The 20,237-nt window shown below is 42.1% G+C and overlaps 1 protein-coding gene across 2 annotated transcripts in view; it reads left to right on the forward strand.

The window, feature by feature from the left end:
- Nucleotides 1-19,941, forward strand: part of POU5F1 (POU class 5 homeobox 1) — a 28,290-nt gene extending 8,349 nt beyond the window's left edge. The window contains exons 2-5 of one of the 2 annotated variants that reach the window (XM_070737812.1): nucleotides 7,959-8,070; nucleotides 10,767-10,897; nucleotides 15,605-15,769; nucleotides 18,371-19,941. In XM_070737812.1, the coding sequence (XP_070593913.1) occupies nucleotides 7,959-8,070; nucleotides 10,767-10,897; nucleotides 15,605-15,769; nucleotides 18,371-18,661 (699 nt within the window). In that variant the 3' untranslated portion in view covers nucleotides 18,662-19,941. The remainder of the gene's footprint in view (nucleotides 1-7,958; nucleotides 8,071-10,766; nucleotides 10,898-15,604; nucleotides 15,770-18,370) is intronic. The other variant, XM_070737813.1, reaches the window with a different exon arrangement.
- The last annotated feature ends 296 nt before the right edge of the window (nucleotides 19,942-20,237 follow it).

A 20,237-nucleotide genomic window follows, 5' to 3' on the forward strand; every position in this document is an offset into this window, starting at 1 on the left:
TTTCTTTCTCCCTCCCTCTTTCTCTCCCTTCCTTCCTCTTTCTCTCTCTCTCCATCCCTTTCTTTCTTTCTCTTCCTTCCTTCCTCTCTTTTTTGCTCTTTCTATCTCCTTCCCTACGTCCCTCTATGTCTTTCTCTCTCTCTCCTTCCCTCCCTCTCTTTCTCTCTCTCTCTCTCTTGCTTTCTCTCTCTCTCTCTTTCTCTTGTTCTCTTTCTCTCTCTTGCTTTCTTTCTCTCTCTTGCTCTCTCTCTTTCTTTCTCTTGTTCTCTTTCTCTCTCTCTCTCTTGCTCTCTCTTGCTTTCTTTCTCTCTTGCTTTCTCTCTTTCTTGCTTTCTCTCTTGCTTTCTCTCTCTCTCTCTCTTGCTTTCTCTCTTTCTTGCTTTCTCTCTTGCTTTCTCTCTCTCTCTCTCTTGCTTTCTTTCTCTCTGAGCTTCGTGGCACACCTGACCATGTCTCGCGGCACACTGGTTGAAAAACACTGCCCTAATCATCCTGCTTGCTCCCCTTTGCACTTTCTCTAGAGTGTCAATGTCTTTTTTGTAGTGGTGACCAAACCTGGATGAAGTACTCTAGGTGAGGTCTAACTAAGGCTTTATAGAATGGTATTACTGCCTCCCTTGTCCTAGATTGTATTTCTCTTTTAATGCAATTTAGGATTTCATTGGCTTTTTTTGGCGGCTGCTGCACATTGCTGGTTCATATTTAATGGGAGTGGGGAGAGAGGGAAGAGATTAGATTGAATTGGGACCAAATTTGCAGAGTGAGCTTCCATGAATGAAGGCTGACCTGCACCAAAAGATCATAGTTCATTGAACAAACAATGGCATCTTGGTTCACTTAAGCCATACATTATCTGGTTTTCACATCACCGTGAAGACCATATGGTTAAGCACGCTCAGCCTGTGTATTAACTTTGCCACATCGGGAGGATCTGCTATGGCTTTCCTTTACCTTTTTTGGAGGGTGGGGGGGGGTGGCAATATATACAAGCTTGTGGATCTGATGTCTGCCCTACAACCCTTGCAGTTCCTGTCTGCTCCATCCTGCCTTTGGGGCTTTCAGCCAAGACCCCCCCCTCCTTCTCCTACCCTTCCTCACTGGAAATGATATTCCCCAGGGCCTTCCAAAACCATCCCCCTCTCCCTGTAATGTCTAGGTTAAGGATTTTGTAGAGCCACTTGTAGTTACTTCAAAGCGCTCTTGTTGGTGCCTTGAAAGAATTCCGTATTCTTGCCTCTGGCAAGGTAGACATTGTGATTCGCCTCCAGTCAATGGAAGAAATCTCGACTTGGACCTCAGCTTGCTCTTCACCCCTGCAGGATACATGGAGTCTATTTCTATGGAGTTATATGCTTTCAGGAATGGCTATCTTGCTCAATTTTCCAAATTTTGAATCCTTCCAAGTGTGCATGTATTTAGTGTGTTCGTTTTTTCCCGTGTATCCAGAATGTTTTTGGGACATTTTGATGGGCTTTGAGCTGCTCACTCAGTGACCTGCTATACAGGAAGGTGGAATTGAACCTGCCCTCCTCCTTTTTTCCCCTTACAATTTTAAAAATAAGTGAAATACATATTTCAGATGAAGTTATAAGAGCAAAATAGTTTAAAAATAGTTTAAAATAGTTTAAAATTTGCTCAAGTACCACATAGCAAGTACTATGGAATTACAGTGGAAGTGATGTGCCGGTGCCTGGAGGTTGTTAGGGTCTACGGAGAGGGGCGGCATACAAATCGAATAAATTATTATTATTATTATTATTATTATTATTATTATTATTATCATTGTTGTTGTTGTTGTTGAGATTTCGACTTTCACAATCACCAGTTCACTATGAGTTTTGGAGAACAGCCTACTGAAGAGAATGTACGTTAATTGCTGCAAGAGATAATTGGGGCAGGATAGATCTTAGGAGGAGCCATACCTTCTTCACGGTGCCCAGACCATCTAGAATCAGAGAAGATTTGCTTGAGAACTTGCAGAGAAGAAGAACAATTAGGATAATTAAAAGGCCCAGAGAATAAAACAAGGAACTTTTATTCTGGCCTTTTCAGCACCACTCCAGCTCAGTTTAACCCTGCTGTTCTGTTCGGGTCTGTGAGACCCGAAATCAAGGTTTGAGACCCTGTAAAAAATTTTCCCTGCATATCTGAAACTTGAAATTTCATGACTTTTCATCATTTCAGGGGTTCTCTCTATGAGAATTTTTTTGGGGGGGTGGGAGGTTTCTTTCTTGCTGGAAAAAAAAAACTCCCTAATGTTATGTTCCCGGGTCACCCTGACCCGGACCGAAAACTCTTCATTTGCAGTGCTTATGTTTGGTCTTTTTGAAAGCTTTTTTCACTTGGAAAGTAGTCTGAACATTTCTTCACACAATGGAATGAAAATTGAACTGAAAAAATTAATCCTTATTGGTTTATTTTGCCCATAAATGTGCCTCCCCCCCCCGTTTTTGTGAAAGTTTTTTCAATTTATGGATAGTTTTGCTTGCAAAATGCAGTCTATTTTACTGGAGTTGGTGTGGGAATGGTACCTTGAACATTTCTGAATATAAGAAAAATATAAAGGAACTGAAAAAAATGATTCTTACTGTTTTTTTAACATCAGAAATAAGCCCCCCCCCCTGGCTGCTTGCAACAATTTTCACTTTTTATTTTTTTATGCTCCAAATCCGAAATATTCTTTAAAATCTTACGCATTCATTTACTCAATTTAACAATGCTGATCATCAAAAAAATATTTGTGGGGGTGGGGGAAAAAATTTTTTCTTGGCAAAAAAAAAGTCACATTTACTCTGTTCGGGTCATATAGACCCGGATCAAAATGATTTTTTTTAGGTACTTGAATTTGGTCTTTTTGAAAACTTTTTCCACTGGAAAACTAGTTTGAACATTTATGAACATAATGATATGAAAATTGAACTGGAAAAATTGAGACTTATATTTTTATTTTGATCAAAAAGCCCCTCCCCCCATCCTTTTTGAATTTCGTGTCAATTTATATTTTTTAAGGCTACAAATCCCTAAGGAATTTTCCCCCAAAAGGTTTGATATACTAAATTGAACAATCCTGAACATAAGAAAAATATAAATGAACTGAAAAAAATGACTCTTATTGGTTTATTGTTTTATACTCGAGTATAAGCCTACTCGAGTATAAGCCTATTTGAGTATAAGCATGGGGGCCCATTTATGAGCAAAATAAACCAATAAGGATCATTTTTTCAGTTTAATTTTCATATCATTATGTTCAGAAAGGTTCAAGCTACCAATCCCACACCAAAATAGAATAGTAAAATAGAATGCATTTTGCAGGCAAAATTATCAATAAACTCAAAAGTTTTGATATACTAAATTGAACAATCCTAAACATAAGAAAAATAGAAATGAACTGAAAAAAAAATGATTCTTATTGGTTTATTTTTGAATATAAGACCATATCATTTTATACTCGAGTATAAGCCTACTCGAGTATAAGCCTATTTGAGTATAAGCATGGGGGCCCATTTATGAGCAAAATAAACCAATAAGGATTAATTTTCTCAGTTCAATTTTCATATCATTGTGTGCAGAAATGTTCAAGCTACCAATCCCATACCAACTTTAGTAAAATAGAATGGATTTTGCAAGCAAAACTATCCATAAATTGAAAAAACTTTCACAAAAACGGGGGGGAGGCACATTTATGTGCAAAATAAACCAATAAGGATTAATTTTTTCAGTTCAATTTTCATTCCATTGTGTGCAGAAATGTTCAAACATGTTTCCAGGTGAAAAAAGCTTTCAAAAAGACCAAACATAAGCACTGCAAATGAAGAGTTTTCGGTCCGGGTCAGGGTGACCCGGGAACATAGCATTAGGAACTTTTTTCGAACAGAACAGCAGGGTTAAATAGAACAGCGACCAGAGTTCTGAAAGCTCTTTTTATAGTGTGGCTGTCAGAGGGCTAACCAGCTGCGAGAGCAATCATGGGCTTCCCAAGGTATGCCCATGTTACACCAACACTCCGCAGTCTGCATTGGTTGCCGATCAATTTCCAGTCACAATTCAAACTGTTGGTTATGACCTATAAAGCCCTTCATGGCATTGGACCAGAATATCTCCGGGACCACGTTCTGCCGCACGACTCCCAACGACCGGTTAGGTCCCACAGAGTTGGCCTTGTCCGGGTCCCGTCGACTAAGCAATGTCGTTTGGCGGGACCCAGGAGAAGAGCCTTCTCTGTAGCGGCCCCGACCCTCTGGAACCAGCTCCCCCCAGATATCAGAGTTGCCCCCACCCTCCTTGCCTTTCGCAAGCTCCTTAAAACCCACCTCTGTCGTCAGGCATGGGGGAATTGAAATTTCCCTTCCCCCTAGGCTTATAGAATTTATACATGGTATGCTTGTATGTATGAGTGGTTCTTTAAATTGGGGTTTTTAGACTGTTTTAATATTATATTTGTTTACATTGTCTTTTTATATTGTTGTTAGCCGCCCCGAGTCTTCGGAGAGGGGCGGCATACAAATCTAATAAATACAAATATACAAATACAATCACAATGCTTTAACTTCGCGCTCGAAAGGCTTCTTGGGCTTAGCCAATCAGGCTTCAGCATCAGTCCTCCTGTCCGGTCGTAAGTCGAGGATTTTGCATTTCTGGCGGGGTTCTAAATCGAGGACTTAACATGGCAGAAACAAGATTGGATTGGATTGAATACTTTATTTAGCCAAGAGTAATTAGATACACAAGAAATTTGCACTGAAACTTTTTAATGCCAATAAAAGGGAAAGTAAAGAAGATCATCAAAAGGATAAGTAATAATACCACAGCTATACTCCCTGGCTTAATTCACAGAGACATTAGACAGTATTGTGTGAGGATTAGATGATTGGAGCAGAGTGATGGCATTATTTTGGCCTGCAATGAATGCCTTATAGCAATGTAGATTATTTTCTCAGTTCTTTTGATCTACACAATATACGTCATGGAAGGCACTGCTGGTTGCAATTGTTCTTTCTACCTCTTATTGACTATCTCTTGGAGTCTGTACTTGATAGTTAAGAAGAATAGGAGCTTGAGGGGACAGAAAGAAAACCTGGCAGATTTTTCCAGAGAAGATATGATTAGCTCTGATGGGCAATTAAATAGGCTCCAGGCTAGTAAGATTGGCTGGTTACTATTTTTAGAAGCAACGCAGAAAACGCGGAGCCCGTTGGTTGGGTTTCTTTTCTTATCATAAAGATGTGAAAGATTGTCTGCTGGGAATTGGAATTGTCTTCTGGAGATTATCTACTGCTCCAAAGAGTGTGAAAGAAATAGATTAGAAACAAATGAAAGTGATACCTGAGCTTGAACTCTGCCTTGTAGCAAGAAATTTAATAAATCACCCCAGCAGGGAGAGGTTCAAGTATGAAGAAGCATTGAGATCTGTTCATACAGTTGATTCCTAGTGATTTAAAAGGAATTCATTATACTCTTCTGATTTACAAACTACCCATAGTCTTGGCATGGAATCTTTTCAATTCTCTTTCAATTCAATGTTCAATTTAAAATATATTTTTTTATTAATAAACATATATACACAAAACAAAGACATTGGACATTTGTGTAACAAATCACAATTTTTATTGTGCTCACCTTCTATTACACAACTTTTTAAACATATTTATTGTAAACCAGTTTTTATACAATGATCATATTTTATATATCTCATCCATTAACCCATTTATCACCAAGAAATAATTATTGGTATGTTGGCTCTTTAAATAGATTATAAGAATTAAAACCACTGCCCTCAAATCTTAGGTTTGGTGGTGGTGGTGGTGGTGTGTGTGTATGTGTGTGTGTTTGTGTGTGTGTATGTATGTGTGCATGTATTTAGTGTGTCCATTTCCCCCCCGTGTATCCAGAATGTTTTTGCGACATTTTGATGGGCTTTGAGCTGCTCACTCAGTGACCTGCTATACAAGAAGGTGGAATTGAACCTGCCTTCCTCCTTTTTTTCCCCCTTACAATTTTAAAAATAAATAAAGTACATATTCCAGATGAAGTTATAAGAGCAAAATAGTTTAAAAATAGTTTAAAATAGTTTACAATTTGCTCAAGGACCGCATAGCAAGTACCATGGAAGTACCGTGGAAGTGATGTGCCGATGCCTGGAGGCTTTTAGGGTCTGGATGGGTGTCAACAGACTCAGACTCACCCTGATAAGACGGGCAGTGGGTTTTGCCTCCCAAGGACAATTCCATCTGTCCGTCCATTACCCTGGGAGGGGGGAGAAATTCCTGACCCCCTCAGAGAGGGTCCGCAACTTGGGCGTCCTCCTCGATCCACAGCTTACATTAGAGAACAATCTTTCAGCTGTGGCGAGGGGGGCGTTTGCCCAGGTTCGCCTGGTGCACCAGTTGCGGCCCTAGCTGGACCCGGGACTCACTACTCACAGTCACTCATGCCCTCATCACCTCGAGGTTCAACTACTGTAATACTCTCTACATGGGGCTACCTCTGAAGAGTGTTCAGAAACTTCAGATCATGCAAAATGCAGCTGCAAGAACAATCATGGGCTTCCCTAGGTATGCCCATGTTACACCAACACTCCACAGTCTGCATTGGTTGCCGATCAGTTTCCAGTCACAATTCAAAGTGTTGGTTATGACCTATAAAGCCCTTCATGGCATCGGACCAGAATATCTCTGGAACCGCCTTCTGCCGCACAAATCCCAGCGACCGGTTAGGTCCCACAGAGTTGGCCTTCTCCGGGTCCCATCAATGAAACAATGTTGTCTGGCGGGACCCAGGGGAAGAGCCTTCTCTGTGGTGGCCCCGACCCTCTGGAATCAACTTTCCCCCCCTGGAGATTAGGACTGCCCCCACCCTCTTTGCCTTTCGCAAACTCCTCAAAACCCACCTCTGCCATCAGGCATGGGGAAATTGATTGCTCTGGGCTGTTTCCACTTTATGTCTGCATAAGATGTATGATTGTTTTTATGTTAAAGGTTTTAAACTGTTTTTTAAATATTGAATTTGTACTGTTTTTTGTGAGCTGCTCCGAGTCCTTGGAGAGGGGCGGCATACAAATCTAATAAATAAATAAATGAATGAATGAGTGTGAGTGAGTGAGTGAGTGAGTGAATGAATTAATAATAATAATAATAATAACAATAATAATAATAATAATACCTCCCAGAAACCAATAAGATTACACAGAGTTGGCCTCCCCCAGGTCCCGTCAAGTAAACAATGCAGGTTGGCAGGGCCACGGGGAGGGCTCTCTATGTTGTCGCCCGGCTCTATGGAATCCACCCCACCCCAATGTCTGTACTGCTCCCACCCTACTGGCCTTCTGTAAGGCCGTGAAGACCTGGCTTTGCCAGCAGTCCTGGGGGCCATGAATTTGATACCTGTCATGGCTGAATTTCGTGTTGAATGGTATGAATGTGTGTTGATTGGACAGTTGAGTTGTGGGTTTTTTAAACTGAGGTTTTATAGTTTTAGATTTCTATATTTGACTTATTTTTATTGTATTTGTACCTTTTTTATATTATTGTAAGCCACCCTGAGTCCTTTGGGATTGGGGCGGCATAGAAGTCGAATTAGAATAAATAAATTAAGTAAATACAGTAAATAAATTCCAAGTGAGAGAGCAGTTATCGCAAAGGTGCTTCTTTGCCTCCCCTAAAAGTAACTGGGATTTTCTTGGTTTTTTTCCCCCCTTTGAAAATGTTTTGCTTCTCATCCAAGAAATATTTATTTATTTATTCATTCATTCATTCATTCATTTATTGGACTTCTATGCCACCCAATCCTGAATGACTCAGGATGACTGAGAATCTCCATAGACATTTAGCCAAAAGTTGTAACTTCTTTTCTGGGGGGAAAAATGTGTGTGCATCAAGGAGGTCTTATTGCTGTCTTGAAATAGACACCTGCCAATCAAAGTGCTTCTTTTTCTTTGCTTTATTTTCTTTTCTCCCCCTTAGGAAACAACCACTACAGAAGAACTGGAACAGTTTGCTAAGGAACTGAAGCACAAAAGAATTACCCTGGGCTTCACTCAGGCAGATGTGGGGATGGCTCTGGGTTTACTCTATGGTAGGTACAAACTGTTAGAGTTTTAGGTATGTAAAATACCAAAAAAATAAAGGGAGGTGGGAGGGATTTTTTTTTCTAAGGGCGGTTTTTATTGTTAGTATGAGAAGAAATGCAACTTTTTTGTCTCAGCTAAGATTAAGAGTCTTTCTGTGGCACTTGAGCAGTCCTGGCTCAGAATGGTAGAGCTTGTAGAACAAAAGAGTTGGAGAGAAGCCAGCTGAGCTAAAGAGATGTGTTGCATTGAATTGGAATTAATCTTGATCTGTTGATAAGATTGACCCATTAGTCCAGTAAATAGTTCCAAGGTGAGAAACATCTCTTCTTTTAAAGACATTGTTATCTAACAAGGGATCCTCTTTTTATAGCTTTTATATTAAAAGATATAGTCCTTTGGGATTGGGCAGCATAGAAGTCAAATAAATAAATAAACTGGCAGCTAATTTACAAGGAAATATTTTTAAGTGTGTTGATTAATCTTGATCAACTAAATCTTGTAGCACTTTCAGAGGTATTTCTCACTGTATTCATGTTGTAGAAATTTTTCTATGACCTGGAATCAATCAATCTCCTCCCTCCCTCCCCCTCTCTTCTTCCTTCCTTCCCCCTCTCTCCTTTTCTCTTTTCCTCCCTTCCTTCCCCTCTTTTTCCTCCCTCCCTCCCTCCCTCTCTCTTTCTCTCTTTCTTGTAAATTACATAGTCTAATTTGATTTGGTTTTCTCCTGAAAATAATTGTGCATTTGACTCTAAAAAGTATAAAAACACTGGACAAGAAGTTGCCTTAGACCAGTGTTTCCCAACCTTTTTTGAGCCGCGGCACATTATTCATATTTTCAAAATCCTGGGGAACACTGAACGGGGTGGGTGGGGGGGTGGCTAAAGAAAAATTTTGACAAAAAAAAATCTTCCTCCGTTTCGCTCTATTTCTCCCTCACTCTTTCTCTCTCTTCCTTCCTTCCCTTCTTTCTCTCTCTCCATCCCTCTTTCTTTCTTCCTCTCTTTTTTGCTCTCTTTCTCTCTCCCTCCTTCCCTCCCTATATGTCTTTCTCTCTCCCTTGCTCTCTCTGCCTCTCTTGCTATCTCTCTTTCATTCTCTCTCTTTCTTTCTTTCTTTCTCTCTTTCTCTCTCTCTCTGTCTCTCTTTCTCTGTCTCTCTTTCTCTCTCTCTTGCTAGCTCTCTTTCTCTCTCTTTCTCTTTCTCTCTCTCTGCCTCTCTTGCTATGTCTCTCTTGCTCTGTCTCTCTTTCTCTCTCTTCCTTTCTTCTCTGCGGAGGCCGGCGAAGGTTTTTCTTATTTTAAATGTTCCGGGTGGCAGGGGGATGCGGAGCCCGCACGCACACACCCCCGACATTCCAAATCCTGCCTCAGCTGTGAGAAGAACGCCTGCCCCGCCTGTCCTGCAGCCCTTTCGCTGACAGCCTGGGACATAAGCGCTCCGTGAAGGGACTGCAAGAGGGGCCGGGCGGGCATTAGCAGCCGGATGAGGAGGACGAGAAGCCACTGCAGCCACCCCCAATCCCCCCCCTTCCCTGGGTGCCTTCCAAAGGCCCCTGGAAAAAGGCAGGAGGTAGCAACAAGGCGCGAGGACAAGCAGGCAGCTTGGCGGAGGGGAAGCGCTGAGGGGCTCTCCTCCTTCCCCACCCCCGCGCTTCTCTCCCGCCCTGGCTTTTGCTTTGCCCGCAGATTTCCCCGCAGTTCAAAAGGAGGCAAGAGGTGGCCTGGATGAAATTGCGGGGAAATCATGGGGCGAAGCGAAAGCCAGGGCGGGAGAGAAGCGCGGGGGTGGGGAAGGAGGAGAGCCCCTCAGCGCTTCCCCTCCGCCAAGCTGCCTGCTTGTCCTCGCGCCTCGTTGCTACCTCATGCTGCTCCCACCATGGCTGTGCGCGGTTCCGGTGCCCCTGGCTGAAGGTCGTCCTGTGGCTGGTCTTGGGCTTTACGGTGGCTTCCTGGTTCCCTCTCCTCCCTCCGCCTGTGTCTACCGCCAGCGCCTCATTCCTCGGAGCTGCTGCTTCCTTACCAGGCAGCCCAGCCACGCTGCCGTAGAAAGTGCAGAGGTTATTGCCGCCACCTCTGCCTCCACTCAGGGAGCCACCATGGTTGAGCTGAGGGAGAGGAAAAGGCGCGGTGACCACGGTGGCTCCCTGAGTGGAGGCAGAAGCGGTGGCAATAACCTCTGTGCTTTCTACGGCAGCATGGCTGAGCTGGACAGAGGGAAGCGGCAGCTCCCAATCGAGGAACCCACGGCAACGGGCGACGGCTTGGTGGGAGGTGACGGCGGGAGACACAGGCGGTGGGAGGAGAGGGAACCAGGAAGCGACTGTGAAGCCCAAGACCATCCACAGGATGACACTCAGGCAGGGGCGCCGGCAGCGCCCCGCCCAGCTTGAGCTTCTCGCGGCACACCTGGCCATGTCTCGCGGCACACCACTGTGCCGCGGCACACCGGTTGGGAAACGCTGCCTTAGACAACATTCAAAAGTTCTTCCAATACTTTGAATTATTAGCGAAGTAGTTGCCAACAATATTGAATATTCTCTGTTTTTCTTTAGTTACTACAATGTATGAACACATTACAAACAGCCCCTCAAGGTCAATGAGATTGAGACAGAGATTGAGTTCTGATATCTATAGAATCAACATCTAACCTTCCAGAGATCCTCTTCTAAATCTGGTTGTTGTTTTTTCACTTACTCATACAGGGAAGATGTTTAGTCAAACCACCATCTGCCGCTTTGAAGCTTTGCAACTCAGCTTCAAGAATATGTGTAAACTGAAGCCCCTTCTTCAGCGTTGGCTTCAAGAGGCTGACAGTAACGAGAATTTGCAGGAGGTGAGTTTGTAGGACAGAGGAATGGCTATCCTGCTTCCAGGACCTGAACAAATTTTTCATTTGGGTGGTTGAATTTTATTCATTGTTATAGCTATAATTATTAATAATGGCAAACTTTGCTGAGAGTGAACTTCCTTCTTTCCTAAGGAGTATAAAATGTAAAGGGTTTTCTTTAACATTTGAAGTGAAAAGAGCATTCAAAATTGTGATGGTCCAGAATATCACACACACAAAAAAATTGGCTATTTCAAAGGATCTGCTCATTGGAATTTTTTTTCAGTGAAGGCTGAGATTGATCTCAAACGCAGGCAGTTATACATGCTATTTTGAGGGTAAAGATTCGTTCTCCGAGCTTGTGGGTTGATTTCAGAATGTTTTGTTACCGGGCTAAGTAACGTCATCAGCGCAGTTTGGGGGATGTCGGTCAGTGTTCCTCAGTTTGGGTTTATGGAATTCACTTCCAGAAAAGGTTGTGACAGCTGTCAGTCTGGATAGCTTCAAGGCAAGATTAGAGAGATTCATAGATGCCAAGTGTATCTTCATAGATGCCAAGTGTATCGGTGGTTATTGAAACGGAAGTCCAAGTGCCGCCTTTATGTTGGTTGAGGCAGGCAGGATTCCCTTGGGTACCATTTGTTGGGGGTCAAGGGAAAGGGAGGGTTTTGCCTTCTCTTTCTGCTCAAGATCCCAACATGTGCAATTGGTGGGCCACTGTGTGACACAGAATGCTGGACTCGATGGGCTTTGGCCCGATTCAGCATGGCTCTTCTTATGTTCTTATGTATGTAGTTCATAAAGGCTTCAGGTGTGGTGGTTGTGTCTGCTTTAAGATGTTACCTAGGCTAGTAACAAAACATTCAGAAACCAACCTACAAGCTCGGAGAACGAATCTTTACCCTCATCCTACGTCTGAGCTACAGATATTCGCCACTATTGCAAAATACAGTTTTCTCAGACTGATGTATGTTACACATCCTTTTGTGGGAGGGTTTTGACCTGGGAGTGATAAAAATGAATTAATTAGGAGTTGTGGGTGCTCCAACATTGGAGGTTTTGCAAAATAGACTGGGCAACCATTTGTTAAGACAACCACAAGTAGTATCACATTTGGAATGCTAGATTCCAGTTCTTGTCACCTCACCACATTGGGAAGAGTGCAGAGAAGAGCAACAAAAACAATTAGGGGGCTGGAGGCTAATACATACGAAGAACAGTTACAGGAGTTCAGTATATCTAGTGAAAGGAAGGCCCAGGAGAGACATGATAGCAGTGTTCCAATATTTGAGGAGCTCCTACAAAGGTGAAAGGGTCAAATTGTTTTCCCGTAGCACCAAAAGGCAAGACAAAAAGTAACAAGGGCAGAACAAGAAGCAGTGGGTGGAAACTAATCAAGGAGACAAGCAACCTAGAACTAAGAAGAAAATTCCTAACAGAACAATCAACCAATGAAAGAGCTTGCATTCAGAAGTTATACAGGGCAGTGATGGCGAACCTAGGCTCGGGTGCCACAGGTGGCGCGCAGAACCATATCTGCTGGCACATGAGCTGTTGCCCTACCTAGCTCAGCTCCAATGTGCATGTGTGTGCTGGTCAGCTGATTTTTGGCTTGCACAGAGGCTCTGGGAGGGCATTTATGGCTTCCAGAGAGCCTCCGGAGGGACGGGGGAGGGCGTTTTTACCCTCCAGGGAAGCTTTGGAGCCTGGGGAAGGGCGAAACACGACCCTACTGGGCCTACCAGAAGTTGGAAAACAAGGCTTTTTCTGGCCTCCAGAGTACAGGTGTGGGCACTTGTGCATGCGCGATAGTGCATGCCCACGCTCTTTCGGCACCCAAGGGAAAAACGGTCCGCCATCACTGGTATAGGGTCTCTTGCTCAAGCAGGGGGTTAGACTAGAAGACCTCCCAGGTCCCTCCCAGTCCTACGATTCTATGTTCTAAGCTTGGGAAAAGCAAGCTGGTGAAAAAAATCACAGTGTCTAAATTTTCAGTCCCAGTGACAAAAGACAAATTTGATGAATTTTGGCTATATTGCTCAGCATAGTTTAGTTATGTGGATCAGCTTCCTCCATTCCATGTTTCTGTTCATTCATTCTTCATCCATCCATTCCATTCACTGGGGCCTAAATGGTTCTACAGGGGAGAATGATCAATCTAAAGTCTTTTGATCATTATTTGAAGCTCTGTAATTGTGTTCATTCATTCCTTAGTAATGATCAGTTGAATGTTCTGTAAATATGCTACCGCCACATTAACATCCACACACTCTTAATTACCCTAAAAGCAGTGTTTCCCAACCTTGGCAACTGGAAGAGATCTGGACTTCCAACTCCCAGAATTCCCCAGCCAGCAGATGCTGGCTGGGGAATTCTGGGAGTTGAAGTCCAAATATCTTCCAGTTGCCAAGGTTGGAAAACACTGCCCTAAAAGAACTAAAAGAGGAGAGAAGAAATTACAGAGAAACCAAATAAGGTATTTATTCTTGTCTTCATTTTTGAAGATGTAGAACATTCTAGCTTTTTCAAGGAGGAAATCAGATGAACTGAGATAAAGATGAAGCCAGAAGACTAATGGGTTAATTAAAAACAACTTTATATCCACTCTGGATAAAATGTTGAAAGAGGAAATAATTTGAACATTCATTACAAATCTTGCTTTGTTTCATTAACTTTATAGGATGTCAGCAAAAATGTAGATAGCAGTAATTTAGTAGGTAGGATATCTGGGTTTTTAAAAAGCTTTTGACATTTCTCTTGTATGAAGTTTGTAATCAAAATTCAACAGCTATTAGATAAAAGGAAGATGCTGCCTAGAAAAACAGAAGAATAAAAATTAACCCTTTTCAAATTAGAGATATTCAAAAAGAGTCCTTCATGGATCAATTGCTTTTTAAACAGTTTCCACATATTCAGATGAACAGTAAGGTAAGGAGACCACATTTGTTGATGTTATTAGACACTATCCAGGATAGTAAAATCTAAATGAGAGCGCAGAAAATCCCATAAGGATTTTTCCAAGCTGGTGAATGGGCTTCAGAGAAGAAAATGTGGTTTAATACATGTAAATGCAAATTGATGCACATCAGCACGAAAGATCCAGCTTGCATGTCCAATATTGGGACTCAAGAGGGCCATGATTTGGGGATCATGGTGGATGACATGTTAACTCACAGTTTTGCTGCTTTAAAAAGAGGACATTCTATGCTTGGAATCACTGAGAATGGAATGTAGAGCTAAATGTAACAATGAATCGAAAGATCACTCTTGGAATATCGAATCGACTTTGAGATCTCCAAACGTGTATTGTAGAGCTGGAAAAAGGTGTGAACATGACATGAATATTACTTTGTTAGGAAAGGGTCAGGATCATACTTCAGAAAGGAATTGCAGAGAGATTCAGAAGCATGTAACCATCCAGAGTTAAATTGTGAAAGTCACTGCCATCAGACATGTTGGTAGTTACCAATTTAGATAATTTTGAAAGCAGTCCAGATAATTTCAAGTAGACCCAAGTTATCCATGGTGACTCCTTTGTGGTTGTTTACTCTTCCTAAATCATAGGTATCTATCTTTAAGTAACAGCTAGTTGATTAACAGTAGAAGAGAACAATAAACCACCTATGTTGGCTTGTGAGCTTTTTAAATATATCTGGTGGACTTAATTTAGCAGAGACGCTCCTTTACCTTGACATGTGAAAGGAATTTTGGAAGGAGGGGGACGCAAAGTTGGAAAGGGTAGAGGAAATTAGAGACTAAGGAAGCTTCGCAGATTTGGAAGCAAAAGAAATATCCAACTTGGATATGTCACTCATTGAAACATGGTTCAAAGGGAGGGCTTTACAAAATGGAGGATTGGGCAGCAGGTTTGCATTGGGGAATGGATAATGTTTGGGTGCTAGGAGGAGTAGGCATTGACAACCATTCATTCAGTGATCAAAGTTAACAATGGCATTGAAAAAAGTTACTTGAAACTGTTTCATCATCCCCATGCTCACATGATCAAAATTCAGGCATCAGCAATCGTCATGTGTTTATGATCGTGGCAGCATCCTTGGGTCGCGTGATTGCCATTTGTGGCCTTCCCACTAGACTTCTGAAAGCAAAGTTAACAAGGGAAACCAGATTCACTTAACAGTGAATCTGCAGCCCTACTTTTAATTAATGACCATGGCGGGGGTGTGTGTCTAAAATCTACTGTGATTCACCGAACAATATTGCTGCTTAGTGACAGAAATGCTGAAATTCAGTTGTGATCATAAGTTGAGCCTTACCTCTATAAGCATAAATGACATGGATAGAGAGTTTAAAAAGACCGACAGGTACCCAAGAGAGACATTTAGACTGTTACAATAGGCCTTTGTCACAGCATTGATTGTTTAATCTTGTAAGTAGCAGATGCTAGAGACATCTGAAGCAGGATCCAACCTGGGTCAGTTACTGGAACCAGCAGTTTTGTTTTCCGAGTTTTTCTGAAAGCTCGGAAGACAAAATTACTGGTTCTGGTGATCGACCCATATTGAATCCTGCAACATTATCCCGAGACACATATATTTGCCTTCGTTTGTGACACCTGACGCTATTTTATTGCTCCCTCTGTGGCTTTGACAGCTTTTAAGCAGAGGTGGAGAAGGGACTCTCTTAGTGGGTGGGTCAGAAGGGGTTGTGACCTCCAAGCAGTGATTCCAAACATAGCTCTCGTCCTCTATTCAGCAACTGTGCTCCATGGAGTCGGCCATGATCCAGGCTCGGAAACGCAAGCGCACCAGCATTGAGAACAGCGTGCGGGGTTCACTCGAGGCGTACTATCAGCGATGCCCCAAGCCTAACCTGCAGGAGATTTCACAGATTGCTGATGACCTCTGCCTGGAGAAGGATGTGAGTGACCCCCGTCTTATTGCATTTCCCCAAAGCAGCCACCATCTCAGTGCCCAAAATCCTAGCTCTCCAGGGTCAGATTTTGATGTCTGATTCGAAGTGTATGGTTTTGTTTTGATTCAGAGCTTGGAAGAAATCAAGCTGACACTTTTTGAGTGAACTGAATTTCAAAAGAACAAAACACTTTTTTTTGGCCTTCGCAATGGGAAATTAAAATTTATTTTACTGTCTTGGGCCCAAAGAAGAACATAGAAACATTAGAAGACTGACGGCAGAAAAAGACCTCATGGTCCATCTAATCTGCCCTTATACTATTTTCTGTATTCTATCTTAGGATGGATATATGTTTATCCCAGGCATGTTTAAATTCAGTTACTGTGGATTTACCAACCATGTATGCTGGAAGTTTGTTCCAAGGATCTACTACTCTTTCAGTAAAATAATATTTTCTCATGTTGCTTTTGATCTTTCCCCCAACTAACTTCAGATTGTGCCCCCTTGTTCTTGTGTTCACTTTCCTATTAAAAACACTTCCCTCCTGAGCCTTATTTAACCCTTTGACATATTTAAATGTTTCGATCATGTCCCCCCTTTTCCTTCTGTCCTCCAGACTATACAGATTGAGTTCATTAAGTCTTTCCTGATACATTTTATGCTTAAGACCTTCCACCATTCTTGTAGCCCGTCTTTGAACCCGTTCAATTTTGTCAATATCTTTTTGTAGGTGAGGTCTCCAGAATTAAGAGTGATAGTCCATTCTAGGTACTCCAAAAGTATCCAGACTCCAAAAGGGCGAGAAAGGAATTGCAGAGAGATTCAGAAGCATGTTACCACCCAAGGTTAAATTGCAAAAATAATTGCCATCAGACATGGTGATAGTTGCCAATTGACAGTTTTGAGTGGGTTGCAAGAACAAAACACTTATTTATTGTTTTTGTTTTAGCAAACAATGGGAATTATTCTTTATCTTTCCTGGGGCCAAAAAAGGATAGTCCATGCTGAACACTCCAAAAGTATATTGTAGGGCTGGACATTACACAGATATTCCATTGTTAGGGAAGGGTCGGGATCATTCTTTAGAAAGGAATTGCAGAGTTAAAAGCATGTCGCCATACAGAGTTAAATTGTGAAAGTCATTGCCACCAGACATGGTGATAGTTGCCAATTACCAGTTTTGAATGGGTTGCATTCCAAAAGAGTTTTATTTATTTATTTTTGGCTTAGCAAAACAATGGGAAATTAAATTCCTTTTTACGTTCTGGGACCATAGAACAAGATAGAGAGATAGTCCATTCCGGGTGCTTTCATTCACCTAATTTAGAGAAAAATTGATTTAGAAGATTATCCTTAGGTTGAGAGATAGACAGTATTCTGCACAGATTACTTTTTCAAGATGAAAGCAAGGGAGCCATGGAACAAAGATATTCTGACATATTGTCAAAACGCCAGACAAAATGTCAAAACATGAGGTATCTTCTTCCGAAACACTATCTGTCAATCTGTAAAAGTGACACAAACACCCTATGATTGCCATAATCACCCTACCCACTTTAACTTGAAAAAAGGTTTGTCTGTTGAATTACAGTTCCATCACACCTCATTGTAAGCACTCTGTGCAACTTGGGTGGCAGCAAAATGTGTTGAACTATAATTTCTATAATTTTAACTCGGGATGACTTGAGTTTTATTTAGTTGCAGAAAATATAGGGCAGTATATAATTCTAAGTGCTCTTGTTGTAACTTAATAGAACCAAGCTTTCTGAGACAACTCAAGAAAGGGATCTTGGGGTTCTGGTGGACAGCTCAATGAAGATGTCAACCCAGTGCGCAGCAGCAATTAAAAAAAAAAGCAAATTCCATGCTTGGCATGATTAGGAAGGGAATCGAAAATAAGTAGGTAAGTGTTGTGTTGCCTCTGTACAAATCGATGGTGAGACCACATTGGAATACTGTGTACAGTTCTGGTCACTGCACCTCAGGAAGGATATAATGGAACTGGAAAAGGTGCAAAAAAGGGCAACAAGAATTATAAAGGAAATGGCGCACCTCCCTTATGAAACCAGTTTGCAATGCCTTGGTCTCTTCAGCCTTGAAAGACGACGTTTAAGGGGTGACTTGATCGAAGTGTATAAAATCATGCAGGGGATAGAAAAGGTAGATAGAAAAAAATTCTTTTTTCTATCACGCAATACTAGGACAAGGGGCACTCCCTAAAGCTCATAGGTAAGAAAGTGAGGACAAATAAAGGGAAATATTTTTTCACCCAGAGTCTTTGTTTATGGAATTCACTTCCAGAAGAGGTCGTGACAGCTGTCAGCCTGGATAGTTTCAAGGCAGGATTAGACAGATTCATGGATGCCAAGTGTATCGGTGGTTATTGAAACGGATGCCACTTCTATGTTGGTGGAGGCAGGCAGGATTCCGTTGGGTACCATTTGTTGAGGGTCAAGGGAAAGGGAGGGTTTTGCCTTCTCTTTCTGCTCAAGATCCCCATGGACAATTGGTGGGCCACTGTGTGACACAGAAGGCTGGACTTGATGGGCTTTGACCTGATTCAGCATGGCTCTCCTTATGTTCTTACATGTGCTTTGTTTCTTGCAGGTGGTGCGTGTCTGGTTTTGCAACCGCCGCCAGAAGGGCAAACGCAACTCAGGAGCTGGACCTCGGGATGAGTCCGATGGTCTTGTTCTGCCCCAAGCTTGTCCTCATGGGCCACTCCAAGCTCCGCCCCATGGCCTTGGCCCCGGGGTCCATCACCAGCTGCCTCCACCGCCCCAGGGTTACAACACGACTGCGTTTGCTGCTGTTTACATGCCCCAGTTCCACGAAGAAGTTTTTATTGCTCCGGCTTCAGCCTCGGCTGTGATGGGCCACTCAATGCATTCCACCTGAGCAGTCTTTGTCTAGCCGATCTCGGGCGTCTTTAACTTTTTTAATCTCAGGGAGGCTGTTTTCTTTCTTATTTCTTAGATTTGTCTTCCTTAGGAAAGGAAGGGTTCAGAGCTTAGGCTTTTTGACCCTCTTTTACACTCAGGGATACAAAGCTTCTTGGTAAGGCTTTTCTAATCAGGGTTCTTAAAAAAGATTTTTTGCAATGATTTTTTTATATTTTTTAATATTCTGATAAACTGAAAAGGTGCCTCTAAAAGCCGCTTTCATTCCCAACCTTTTTTTTTTTTTTTGGGTGGTCTCTCTAGAATCTATAATAGCTGGTCTTTGGCATGCATGCATATTTACTCACCCCAAATCCAGGTGCTTCTGCCCCTAAAGGACCAAGCAGATTTGGGGGGAACTGACGATAATTGGGTATCATTGCCCACTTGTAATTAATGAGAGGGTAAGGCTTATAAAGGCTTTGTTCTCATAAGTATCCAATACAAAGCCATGTGATTTTTTTTTCTTGGTGAACCTCAAAAATCAGATAGCTGTATCACTTTGTGTGCCCCGTCTCCCCACCCTTTTGCAGGTAAAAAACCTCAAAAATCAGATAGCTGCATCACTTTGTGTGTATCCCCCCCACCTCACGTTTTTGCAGGTAAAAAAAACAGAAATGGGTTTTCTTTTTTCTCTCTCTTTTCTTTTTCCCTCCCCATCCTTCTATCATTTAATACAAACTTTCTTTGAGGGGTGACTTATCTCAAACCATTCTTGTGTCCAAATGTGTCTGAACCAGCCAATAAAAGTCTTTGCAAGCTTACTGAAATCTTGATTTGGTTCTTTGTCCACCCCACCACCCCAAGATGGAGAGACCTCAGTGGTATCCCCAGAAACATTCTCCTTTTGGCTTTGATTGCCATTGAAGTCCTCAAAAATCAGATTTTAGACAATACCCTTTGCTCCTGAGTACACACACAGAGGCTGGATTACACATCTCTAAAAGTCCACAGTCTTAAAAAACACAGGAACGCATGGTGTTCGATATATTTCACACCAGGCCAACACATCAAAGGAAAAATCAAACATGGAAAGAAAGCTAGCCATTCAAAGTGAAACCCCCATCCCTCATTTTGTCTTTCATAACATTTATTGTATCTGGAATGGGAGAAGAATGTTGGTGGTTGTATTTTAATCATAACCTCATGTGATTTTATCTTTGTATTTTGATTTTTCTAATCTGCTCAATTGTTTGCATGACATAAAAGGCCTCTATTAAAAAATATATTGCTGATTAACATAGGCGTGAAGGTGATTTATTTGGGGGGGGGGGGAGTAGGAGTATCTTTGTATCAAGATTGATCGTGATGTGTTGGCCACAACTAAACCAGCCAAATCACCCTTTTTGGTTTTCGTGGCCTGTGGATTACTTCATAAATCATACAAAGGGCCTAGTTCCGTGGTGCCAAATTCAATTTCATTGAGGGCCACATTGGGGTTGTGTTTGACCGGAGCTTGGTGGGTGGATTGGGCTGGCCAGAGTGAGGCTCTATTTTTGGCCACGACAGCCTATTGCTCTCCTATATCTCCTATA

Source organism: Erythrolamprus reginae, chromosome 2 (genome assembly GCF_031021105.1).
Source record: "Erythrolamprus reginae isolate rEryReg1 chromosome 2, rEryReg1.hap1, whole genome shotgun sequence".
Lineage (NCBI taxonomy): Eukaryota > Metazoa > Chordata > Lepidosauria > Squamata > Dipsadidae > Erythrolamprus > Erythrolamprus reginae.